At 53.5% G+C, this 12,200-nt stretch overlaps 1 protein-coding gene across 6 annotated transcripts in view; it reads left to right on the top strand.

Annotated features, from left to right (window-relative positions):
• The window catches only part of PTPN13 (protein tyrosine phosphatase non-receptor type 13), a 109,514-nt gene that overhangs the window by 40,344 nt on the left and 56,970 nt on the right, over nucleotides 1-12,200 (top strand). For all 6 annotated transcript variants that reach the window (XM_064149577.1, XM_064149581.1, XM_064149579.1 and 3 more), the window contains exon 7: nucleotides 4,790-5,353. In XM_064149577.1, the coding sequence (XP_064005647.1) occupies nucleotides 4,790-5,353 (564 nt within the window). The remainder of the gene's footprint in view (nucleotides 1-4,789; nucleotides 5,354-12,200) is intronic.

Raw genomic sequence — 12,200 nt, 5'->3', positions numbered from 1 at the left:
GGAGCTGGAGAGCCTCCCTCTATGGGGACAGGCTGAGGGAGTTGAGGCTGCAGATGAGAAGGCTCCAGGGAGACTTTAGAGCAGCCTTCCAGTACCAGGAAGATTCTGGGAGAGCAGGGGAGGGACTTTTGACAAGGGCTGGGAGTGACAACACAAGGGGTAGTACTTTTGAGCTGGGAGAGGAGAGATTGAGAGTGGAGATGAGGAAGAAATCCTTCAAAGTGAGGCTGGGAAGACACTGGCAGAGGTTGCCCAGGGAGGTTGTGGGTGGTCTGGTTGATTGGACAGGGCTGGGTGCTAGGTTGGACTGGATGAACTTAGAGGTCTCTTCCACCCTGGTTGATTCTATGATTGTAACTCTGCCCTGCTCCAGTTCCAAACTACTGCCCTCATCCTGTCAGGGCCCTTTTGCTCTCCATCAGTGACATTTCTCCTGCATTGTGTTTTAGTCTGTAAAGAGAATTAATCCTAGGGACGAGTTCCAGGTGTGAATTCAGCTTGCTCATATCCTTGCTCAGTCCAAACACACAGATGGAAGTTATAAGACCCTAAACTTAATGCCATTGACTGGAAAGATCTCCTCTGGAAGCACAGTGCTGGGATTTTTGCTTCTCACTGCTTCCTCAGTCCTGAAAAACAAAGAGAACTGAGTAGGTGGAGAGCAGCTTCCAGAGTTCAGCACAGATGAAGATTTCTTGGGTTGGCCTTTACAAACTTACTGCTGCCCTGCTCCAAAAGCTGAGGCTGTTTGCATCCAGTGTGTGGTTGTGCTTACATCTGGCACTGCTAGGGTTGGGGTTGGTTGGGATCTTCTCAATGTGAGCTTTTAGATGTAATCAACAGGAGCCAGCAGTGGTCACTGGCAGCTCAGTCCTGCCTGCACCCAGAGCAGGGGGAGCAGCAGCACGGGGAGGGGATTCTGCTCTGCTGAGACCACACCTGCAGCACTGCCTCCACTTCTGGTGCCCCCACCACTAGAAGGACCTGGAGCTGCTGAAGAGGGTCCAGAGTAGGCCATGAAGATGATCAGAGGGCTGGAGAACCTCCCTTGTGGGGACAGGCTGAGAGATGGTCCAGCCTGGAGAAGAGAAGGCTGCAGGGAGACCTTAGAGCTGCCTTCCAGTGGCTGAAGGGGCTGCAGGAATGCTGGGGAGGGACTTGTGCCAAGGGCTGAGAGTGCTGGGGTGAAGGACAGTGGCTTTGAACTGGGACAGGGAGATTGAGAGTGGAGATGAGGAAGCAATTCTTGGCAGTGAAGTCAGGGAGACACTGGAAGAGGTTGCCCAGGGAGATTGTGGATGTCCCCCGCCTGGAGGTGTTGAAGGCCAGGCTGGATGAGGCCTTGGTTCCTGGTACTCTGGGCTTTCCTAGAAGAGCTGTCTTGGTCCACAGCAGGATGCAAATCCTTCTGCTGAGTTTTAGAGCTCAGCTGTTTCTCCCAGTGCTTGCAGCAGCCCCTGTGCCCAGCTCACTCCTCCCCTCTGTTTTGGAGGCACTTCAGTCAGAAAGCAGCCTGAGCCTGGAACAGAAAGCAGGAGGAGCAGTTTCCAGCCGTCAGCCCACAGGCCACATCTGGCTCTCTTGTATTCTGTTTGGCTCTTAGCCTGCCCCAAAGGGATTGCAAATCCAACTCCTCCACCAGCAACCCACTCATGTTGGAGGAGCTAACCACACTGGGCTGGCATAAAGAGTCTTGTGTTCTTCTGTTTTCTGGATGGAGATGATGTGGGAGATGTTTTTGAACCTCCTCTGTAATCATTTCCTCTCTGCAGCCCTTCCGCTCTGGCAGGGCTGCTCTGTGCTTTCACACAGGGGCAGTGTCTCTCTGACCCCTCCAGCCCTTCCCTGCCTGTTACTGATCCCTCTCCCCACCCCCGTGTGTGTATATCATGGTACCACGGAATGGTAGGGGGTGGAAGGGACCTCTGGAGATCATCCAACCCAACCCCCCTGCCAAGGCAGGGTCACCTAGAGCTGGTCACACAGGAACATATCCAGGCAGGTTTGGAATGTCTCCAGAGATAGAGACTCCACCACCTCTCTGGGCAGCCTGCTCCAGGGCTCTCTCACCTTTACAGTACAGTTCCTCCTCATGTTCAGATGGAACTTCTGCTGGTCCAGTTTGTGCTGTTACCCCTTGTCCTGTCACTGGGTACCACTGAACACAGCCTGACCCCGTTCTGCTGACACCCATCCTTGAAGTATTGATCAGCATTAATGAGATCCCACTCAGGCTGCTCTTTTCCAGGCTAACAGCCCAAACTTTCTCAGCCTTTCCTGACAGAAGAACAGAATAGTGGCACAGAATGAGGTGCAGAAATGCCAAAGAGGGAGCTGCAGCCAGCACCAGTCAGCCTGAGTTGGTTCACCATCAGTGATTCAGGAGGAGGCTTCTGGTGCAGGACATCCGTCAGGTGTCTGCACTTTGACGAGTCAAGGATCACCTGCAGTGAAAAGGGTCAGCATGCAGTGGCAGTGGGCACTGTGGTCACAGCACACCCAGGAACATAAAACACATCTTTTGGGTGCAGGGAAAGAGCCCAGCTGCCAGGGACAAAGAGTGAGAGAGAGGAAGGAGAATCCTCCTCGCCAGAGCTGGAGTTGTTGTGGGCTTGCAACATTCAGCCTGGCTCTAACAGAAACTGCTTCCAGTTCCTGCACAGGCTCTGAGGACTCAAGGTCCTTGCCTGAGCACGCAGGAGATGCTCTCTGTTCCCCAAGCCACCCACCCACCTGGGGCTTCCTCGGGAGGAAAAGGGAATTCCAAGACCGGTGTCTCACCAGCAGTGAGTGGGAAAGCAGCCAGCACTGCCCCCGGCGTTGTAGCTTTGCCACTCCCTCACCTCACTGTGTGCTTGGGCAGCAGCTGAGCTGTCCCACGGGGAAGCACTTCGCTGTGTGACCTGCCCTGCATGATCCTGCTCTGGCAGGGAGGTTGGAGTGGATGATCTCCCTTCCAAGCCCACCCCTCAGTGATGCCACGGTGGCAGAACAAGCCCTTAGCCATGGAGACAGCAGAGCACTGGGAAATCCAAATGTGTCTTCTCTCTCCCTTCCCCAGTTACTTCTCTGCTGAAGTGAACTCTTCTCGATGCTCAACTGAGCAGTATCTGCCTCGCTGAGCTCCCCTCCTGCCCTTGGGTGTTTATCCTCTCCTTGATGTTACATGAGTGCAATTACTTCTAATGACTCTGAAGAATCCAAACACAATTAGGAGTAATGGCCTGGCTCCCCAGGCTCTCGAAGGGTGAGGGAAGAGAGACAGTAAAAACAACAATTAAAGCACCAGGAGCTCACAGCACAACTCCCTCGTGGGGCTAACGTGAAAATTCAGTCTTCCACACACCTTCCACCAGCAGCTCTTCAAGGCAAGGGATTGTCCCCCTGGACTCAGCACTTGTGAGGCCATACCTGCAGTCCTGGGGTCAGTTTTGGGGCCCTCACTGCAAGAAGGACAGTAAGGGACTGGAGCAGGTCCAGAGGAGGGCAATAAAGCTGGGACAGGGTCTGGAGAGGAGAGCTGGAGAGGGAGCTGGGGGTGTGTAATGTGCAGGAGACTGAGGGGAGACCTCATTGCTCTCTACAGCTCCCTGAGAGGAGGTTGGAGGGAGGTGGGGTTGGGCTCTTCTCCCCAGTCTCAAGTGATGGAAGGAGAGGAAATGTCCTGAAGTTCTGCCAGAGGAGGGTTAGGTTGGACATTAGAAGAAATGTTTTGACACCCTAGGGCTGTGCAAGAAAAGCCTGGGTGAGGCACTCAGTGCCATGGTCTAGTTGACTGCACAGAGCTGGGTGCTAGGTTGGACTGGATGAGCTTGGAGGTCTCTTCCAACCTGGTTGCTTCTATGATTCTATGACTGAAGAGGTCCCTTCCAACCTCCACCATTCTCTGAATCTGTCCCCACTCACTTGCAGCAGTGATTGGACTAAATGAGCTTCAAAAGTCCCTTCCAACCTGCAGCACTCCATCCAGCTCTGATCCATCTACGAATGAAAGCTGAAGTGTGCAGGCTGGCAGAGGCACTTTGGTCCCAGCAGCTCTCTTGTTTCTGAGAGGATTTGTTCCCTGGAAGGGCTGTCATCACCCACAAGAGTCAGCCAAGGAAGATCCCAAATGTTTCCCATTCCTCACTGCCCAGTCACTCCTCTCCCACTGCTGATACTGCTGTAGGGCATCTGCACAGCTGGAGAACAAACCTCTACTTGTCATTACAAATCGTAGGTGGTGCCCTTGGGTGTGAGAGGTGAAAGGAACAGCTCATTTTGGGGTCATCATTAAGCAGGACTTTTGGGGGTGGCCCAGACTCTTTGAAAATAGAGCTAAGGAGCAAACAGCTTTCAGAGTCACAGATTGCACTGGGCTGGAAGGGACACACCAAGGTCATTTTGTAGGCAGCAGGGATACCTCCAACTCTAGAGCAGGCTGCTCAGGGTCACATCCGATCTGATCTTGAATGTCTCCAGGAATGAGGTCTCAACCACATCCCTGCACAGCCTGTGCCAGTCTCTCCCCACCCTCACTGTGCAGAACTTCCTCCTGATGTCCACCTTAACTCTGCCCTGCTCCAGTTCCAAACCATTGCACTCATCCTGTCCCCGCAGGCCCTCCCCAGCCTGCCTGGAGATCCCCTGCATATACCAAAATGCAGCTCTAAGGTCTGCCTGGAGCCTTCTTCTCCAGGCTGCACAGCCTCAGCTCTCTCAGCCTGTTTGTAGGAGAGCTGCTCCAGCCCCCTGATCTCAGTGCTTGTGAATTCAGGGCAGGGTCACACCTGGGAATGTCTCCTTGCAGGAAAACCCCTGGTGGCCAAAGCAGCCGATGGACACAGAGCTCCCTTCTCCCAGCAGCCCACACTTCACAAAGGCCTCAGCAAGTCCATGGGATCTCTCTTCGTTAGAGAAACACAAGGCAAGGAAGAGTTCTTCCAGGACATTTCTGCAGATTCCAGCTTGGGGCAGGAAGATGTTTCCTGCCCTCAAAGGTGCAGAGCCATTGAGCTGCTAAGGAAGGGTCACTTCCACGCAGGTGTCGCTCCCAAGCGGAAAGTGGGGGCTTCCTCCTTGGATTTGCTTTGCATCACTGAGCAGGCAGCTGAGAGGGAGCATGCTGGAGGCTGTCAGGGGCACAGCCATCACCGTGAGGTGTTTCCAGCACGGAGTGCTGCTGCTGCCAGGAGCAAGGAAGCCAGGTACTCCTGTGGCAGCATGGAGCTGGATGTCTTCGGGTCGCAAAGCCTGGACCAAGCGCGCCACCTGTCCGAGACATCGACGGCTGCTGCCATCGCCAGTGCCTTCGACAGGATCAGGGAGAGACAGAAGAAGCTGCAGCCCCTGAGGGAAGCTATGAATGTAGAAGGTGAGTCAAGCTCTTGGATTTCCTTGGTATTCCAAGCACTAAACAAAGAGTTCTCCTTAGTGTAAATCCCAGTTCCCTCGTAGCGGGTCCAGAAAGTGCCAAGGACCTCACTTCTTTCTGGGCTACGTCCAGAGGAGTGTGGCCAGCAGGGCAAGAGAGGGCATTCTGCACCTTGTCTCTGCTCTGCTAGTGGGAGGTGTCCCTGCTCATGGTAGGGGGCTGGAAGTAGATCATAGAGTCATAGAATCATAGAATCAGGCAGGTTGGAAGAGACCTCCAAGCTCAGCCAGTCCAACCTAGCACCCAGCCCTGGCCAATCAACCAGACCATGGCACTAAGTGCCTCAGCCAGGCTTCTCTTGAACACCTCCAGGGATGGCGACTCCACTACCTCCCTGGGCAGCCCATTCCAATGCCAATCACTGTCTCTGTGAAGAACTTCCAGCCTATACTTCCCCTGGCACAACTTGAGACTGTGTCCCCTTGTTCTGTTGCTGGTTGTCTGGGAGAAGAGACCAACCCCACCTGATGATCTTTAAGCTCCCTTCCAAGCCAAACCTTTCTATGAATCTTCACCTCAGGAGGATCACTTTGCAGTAAGTTCCATCAGTTAATCATAAGAACACAACACAGGGGGGAGAAAGTCTTTCTTCTTTGAAAGCTTAGAAAGTGGCCTTCATGCAGAACCCTACAAGGGGAACTGCATCTTCTGTTTGCTTTGAAAGCAGCACCTGGCTTTCAGGACCTGTAAATTTGGGACAGGTGGATAGACACTGAGAGAAGAGGAGGCTTTGAGAAGACCTTGGAGTAGCCTTCCAGTATCTGAAGGGGGCCTACAGGGGGCCTGTAGGACTGAAGTGGGCTGGGGAGGGACTATTGACAAGGTTTTGTAATGACAGGACGAGGAGGAATGGGTTTAAACTGGCAGAGGGGAGATTCAAAGTGGATGTTAGGAAGAAGTTCTTTCCAGTAAGGGTGCTGAGACACTGGCACAGGTTGCCCAGGGAGGTTGTGGATGCTCCCTCCCTGGAGGTGTTCAGGGCCAGGTTGGATGAAGCTTTGAGTGACCTGTTCTAGTGGGAGATGTTCCTGCCTATGGCACAGGGAGGTTGGAACTGGATGAGCTTTGAGGTCCCTTCCGACCTAAACCATGCTAGGATCCTATGATCAGAGTCAGGTCCTGCTTGTGATGAGCCAGAAGGTGACACTTGGTCATCTAAGGTGGGCCATAGATTTATGGAATGAGTTGGATTGGAAGAGACCTTAAAGATCATACAGTTCCAACCCCCCTGCCACCTCCCACCAGAGCAGCTTGCTCAAGGCCTCATCCAGCCTGGCACTATTGTAAGTTCAGGTGCATTTAGCATCCCTGAGCTTGAGTTTGTGGCTGCCTATCTGATGAGTGACAGAAATGACTGTATGGGACCCCCCAGCTTCTCCCTCTTCTGCTGCACTGAGCTGTCAAGGTGAAGGAGCGATGCTGAAGCCTTTTATCAAGGCTGAATGGCTAAAACTGCCTCTTCATGCTTCTTGTGGCCATCTCAGGAGATGCTTGTCACAGAATCCCAGCATGCCAGGCTGGAAGGGACCCCAAGAGTCCTCTGCTCCCACCTGTCTAGGTCACGGTGCAGCTGCAATGAGCTGGCCCAGCAGCCTGGCAAGATGAGTGCCAAACTGTCCCCTGAAGGGGACTCCTCTGCTTCCCTTGGGAGATGGTTCCAGTGTCTGGATGTGTTCATGGGGAAACATTTCCTTCTGGAGCCCAAAGGGAATCTCCCCAGCAGGAACTTGTCCCCAGCACCCCTGTCTGTGCCATGGGGCTCTTGTCTAGAGAGAGTCTCCATGCTGCTGGCAGCCACCCTTAATGTGCTGGTCCATGGTGAGAAGGTCTCCCCTCAGCCTGCTCATCTCTTGGAGCACCTCTTTTATGAGGGGAGCTGGGGTTGTTCAGTGTGGATGAGAGAAAGTTCCAAGGAGAACTAATAGCAGCTTTCCAGTACCTGAAGTGGGCTACAAGGAGGATGGAGAGAGACTGTTCCAAACAGCCTGCAGGAACAGGACAAAGGCAATGGCTTCAAACTACAGCAGTGCAGATACAGATGTGAGGAGCAAGTTGTGCACCAGCAGGGTGCTGCAACACTGCAACAGGTTGCACAGGGAGGTGGTTGTGACCCCATCCCTGGAGATCTTCAGGGTGAGGCTGGACAGGGGCTGTGGGCAACCTGGCCTAGTGCAGGGGGGTTGAACTGGATGAGCTTTGGAGGTTCTTTCCAACCCAAACCATTCTGTGATTCCTTGACCTTTAGAGACCACTTCCAACCCAACCCATCCTAGCATTCTGTGACACCCTTTTATTTGCTTCTGCTTGTGAACGACCTGAGGACATTTGAGACCTTTCACTTCCAAGAGCTCTTCACTGCAGCAAAGCAAATTCTTGTGTTGCAGCCTGCCAGAGCACAGCACAGGCTGCAGCTCTAAGAGCTGCCACTGCTGCCTAGCCAAGAAAGCCTTTCAGCAGCTGCTTGTCTTTGTGATTCAGGAGAAGCAAGCACTCAGAGAATGCTACAAAGGCTTTAAGTCAAACCATTCTGTGGTTCTATGAGTCTCCAGGCTGCACTGCAGTTAGCACTGGGACATAGTTCTTTCCCTCCTGTTCCATGTGCTGCAGAAGGGAAGAGTCACTGAAGTGCCACAGGCAGTTTGTAAAGCTCCTCTGACTTTGGGACAAGTTGTAGAGAGAAGAGAGCTGGAGTTTGTGCTACCAAGTTAGCATCCTCTGTTGTCAGCTGAAGGAGTGATCAGAAGTGGAAGCAGTGCTGTGGAGATGCCATGACTGATCTCAGTAGAAGCTGACTGAGATGCCTGATGAGGTTCAGGAAGGTTAGTTGGTTTTGGCTGAAGAGTCTGAAATGGAAGGGGACCACCTTAAGCATGAGTCAGCTCTGCAGATAGGCAGGTGACAGAGCTTAGGAGGAGGCCACTCCCTGCCTTGTGAAAGCTCAACAGCCTTGTTGTTGGAGAGTGCAGCTTTGTGTTGCACAACAGCAAACCCAAAAGCTTGACCAAACCCATCGATGAGCAAGGGTTGATCATTCTCACTCAAACAGATCAGGACCTGGCAAAGCCCAACCTGCCTGTGCTGTGCCAGCTGAGATAGCTCAGGTGGGTGAAACTGCTGGGGGAGGGGGGGAAAGTGCAAAGCAAACTGGCAGCTGGGGCCTGAGGTCACAGCAGCTGAGTGACAAATCTCTGCGGGCAAGACTGAGGCAAGAGCTGATGACTCAGTGCCCATCCTTCTGAATCCACACTCACTGCTTGCTGGAGCCAGTGAGGAATTCTCAAGAGCCAGGGTGGGGAGACACTGGCACAGGTTGCCCAGGGAGGTTGTGGATGCCCCCTGCCTGGAGGTGTTCATAGCCAAGTTGGATAAGGCCTTGGGCTAGTGGGAGATGTCCCTGCCCATGGCAGGGGGTTGGCACAGGATGAGCTTTAAGGTCCCTGCCAACCCATTCTATGGGTGTGAGCATTTTTAGTCTGGTGAGTGCAGGCCTAGGTCAGTGCAGGTAGGAGAGCCCTGCAGAGGGACCTGGCCAGGCTGGGTGGGTGGGCAGAGGCCAATGGGATGAGATTTAACAAGGCCAAGTGCAGGGTTCTGCACTTTGGCCACAACAACCCCAAGCAGCACTACAGGTTGGGGACAGAATGGCTGAGAGCAGCCAGGCAGAGAGGGAATTGGGGTTACTGATAGATAGTAGCTGAAGATGAGCCAGCAGTGTGCCCAGGTGGGCAAGAGAGCCAATAGCATCCTGGCCTGTATCAGGAACAGTGTGGGCAGCAGGACAAGGTAGGTTCTTGTGCCCCTGTGCTCAGCACTGCTCAGGCCACAGCTTGAGTGCTGTGTCCAGTTCTGGGCTCCTCAATTCAAGAGAGATGTTGAGGTACTGGAAAGTGTCCAGAGAAGGGCAACAAAGCTGGTGAGGGTCTTGGAGCACAAACCCTATGAGGAGAGGCTGAGGGAGCTGGGGGTGTGCAGCCTGGAGAAGAGGAGGCTCAGGGGTGATCTTATTACTGTCTACAACTACCTGAAAGGACATTGTAGCCCAGGCAACCAGCAACAGAACAAGGGGACACAGTCTCAAGTTGTGCCGGGGTAGGTCTAGGCTGGATGTGAGAAGGAAGTTGTTGGCAGGGAGAGTGATTGGCATTGGAATGGGCTGCCCAGGGAGGTCTCTTCCAACCTGGTTGATTCTATGATTCTGTGATTGCAGAGAGCCTCTGCTCTCAGCTGGGGGGTGGTGGTGGTCAGCTTTGGAATCGTGGAGTGGCCTTGGCTACTGTGGCTTCAACTTAGCCCCCAAAAAACCAGCATTCCTCCCCAAGCTACAAAGGAACTGAAGTGACATATGGCCTGCTTCTGCTCTAACTTGTTTTGAGTTAGGCTTTGCTGTTATTCATAGCTCTTTGAGGAGCTGCCTCCTCTTGGAAAAGGAAGAGCCTCCTCATGGCCAGGCTCAGCCCTGCCAAGCTTTCCCTCACAGCAGATGGTTACCATCCAGTTTAGAAAGTGAGGAGAAGTGGAGTTTGTAGTGGAAAGAGTGACAGAGCTTTAACTGCAGCTGGGCTGCTCTGGAGGGCTTTGCAGGGAGCTGCAGACCATCCACACTGCCCTGTAAGCTACAGGCAAAACATCTCAGGTGGAGCCTCCCAAGCCTTCCTAAGAACTCAGCAGCTTGCTGTTTTTGGTTCCTCTGCCCAGCTTCAGGCCTGAGGTTGTTTTATCTCTTGTAAACCAGAGGTGGTTGCTTGTATGGAACATCACCAGGCTCTAGGACAGGGTTAGGAGTTGGCCTGCTGGAGAGTAGCTCCAGAGAGAAGGACCTGGGAGTGCTGGTGAGTAGTGAGGTCTCCATGGGACAGCAGTGTGCCCTGGCAGCCAAGGCCAGTGCTGTCCTGGGGTGCCCTGCACATCCTTATCAGCAGGAATGAAGGCAGCCCTCAGGCTCCTCTGCTCCAAGCTCAAGAGCCCTACCTACCTCAGCCTGGCCTCAGAAGGAATTCCTTTAGTTGGATAAGCCCTCTAAGATCTCTGGGACCAGCCTTCAACCCAGCACCACCGTGGCCACTAAACCATGTCCCCAGGTGCCATGGCCACACCTTTCTGGAACACCTCCAGGGATGGGGACTCCACCTCCCTGGGCAGCCTGTGCCAATCTCTGACCACTGCACCAAAGACGTTTTTCCTCATCTCCAAACTAACTCTCCCCTGGCACAATTTCAGGCCATTTCCTCTCCTCCTATCACCTGAACTAGGGAGCAGAGCCCAACCCCCACCTGACTGCAGCCTCGTCTCGGGGAGCTACAGAGAGCAATGAGCTCTGCCCTCAGCCTCCTCTTCTCCACACTGCACACCCCCAGCTCCCTCAGCTGCTCCTCCCCAGCCCTCTTCTCCAGACCCTTCCCCAGCTTTATTACCCTTCTCTGGACCTCTCCAGCCTCTCAATATCCTACTTGGAGGAGGACCCAAAACTGAACCCAGCACTCAGTAGATGGATTTATTTTCTTAACCCACCTCACTGCAACCTCCTTTCAGGGAGCTGTAAGGAGCAGTGAGGTCTGCCCTCAGCCTCAGTGAGCTGCAGGAGGGAGCAGGGTGTGAGGCTTGCCTGCGTGCTGGTGGAACACAGGAGCACAACAGCAGTTAGGAAGGGGGGGACTGTAGCTGGCTGCGGTTGAGCAGCACCAAGGGAGGAAAAGGGGAGGGGAGGATACCAAAACACTGAGCTGGCTGAAGCTCTGGAATGCTGGATCGGGGTGGGGGAATGGGGGTGGTTTGGGAGCGTTCTCAAGCCTTTGTTACATGTTTTTGCAGTTAGGAACCATGTGAATTCCACAGCCTCAGCCTGTGTTTATCCCTCTTCCTTTTTACCTTTGATTTTTCCAGCTGAAACCTCAGATGGTTCAGGCCTCTGCATCTTGTTCCTGCCCACTTGCTGCTCTCTGCTTCTTGCACTCGGCAAGAAAGGGCACTCATGTGCAGAGCTGAGATCTTCTGAGGCTTTATCCTTTTACTCTGCTCTGCTGAGGCCTCACCTCCAATCCTGCCTCCAGTTCTGCTTTCCCCAGCAGAAGAAGGACACAGAGCTGCTAGAGTGAGTCCAAAGGAGGCCACAAAGATTATCTAAAGGCTGGAGCAGCTCTGCTATGAGGACAGGCTAAGGGAGCTGGGAGTGTTCAACCTGGAGAAGAGAAGGCTGCAGGGGCACCTCAGAGCAGCCTGCCAGTACCTGAAGGGGCTACAAGAAAGCTGCAGGGGGACTGTCCCAAAAGCCTGCAGGGACAGGATGAGAGACAATTGTTTGAAATGGGAGCAGAGCAGATTGAGAGTGGATGTGAGGAACAAGTTCTGCACCAGGAGGGTGCTGGAACACTGCCATAGGTTGCCCAGGGAGGTGGTTGAGACACTCAAAGTGAGGTTCAACAGGGCACCTGCTCTACTGAAGGATGTCCCTGCTGAGTTCAGGGGGGTTGGACTGGATGAGCTTTGGAGCTTCCTAACCAGACCATTCAAGGATTCTAACTCTTTGAAAGTGCAGCATTGGTAACCCCAAAAGGCAGGGACATTTTGGGTTGTTTTTCTGCTCATTGGCTTGTGCTGAGGAAAGCTTTGGGAGAGGGTTGCAGATGTCAGGTACATCTCTGTTGTGTGGAGACCTTGGCCACAGCAGGTTCTGGAGAGGATCCACTGAGGTAGGAACTGTGGCTGCTCTATTGATTTCTCATCACATGCACTTAGCTGTTCTGCTTAATTAAATATCCTGTTGGGGCTTTTTAATTGATTGGCAGTGATG

The sequence above is a fragment of the Pogoniulus pusillus genome, chromosome 10 (genome assembly GCF_015220805.1).
Source record: "Pogoniulus pusillus isolate bPogPus1 chromosome 10, bPogPus1.pri, whole genome shotgun sequence".
Lineage (NCBI taxonomy): Eukaryota > Metazoa > Chordata > Aves > Piciformes > Lybiidae > Pogoniulus > Pogoniulus pusillus.
Note: the sequence above shows the minus strand (reverse complement) of the source record. Positions and strands in the feature narration are given on the sequence as shown.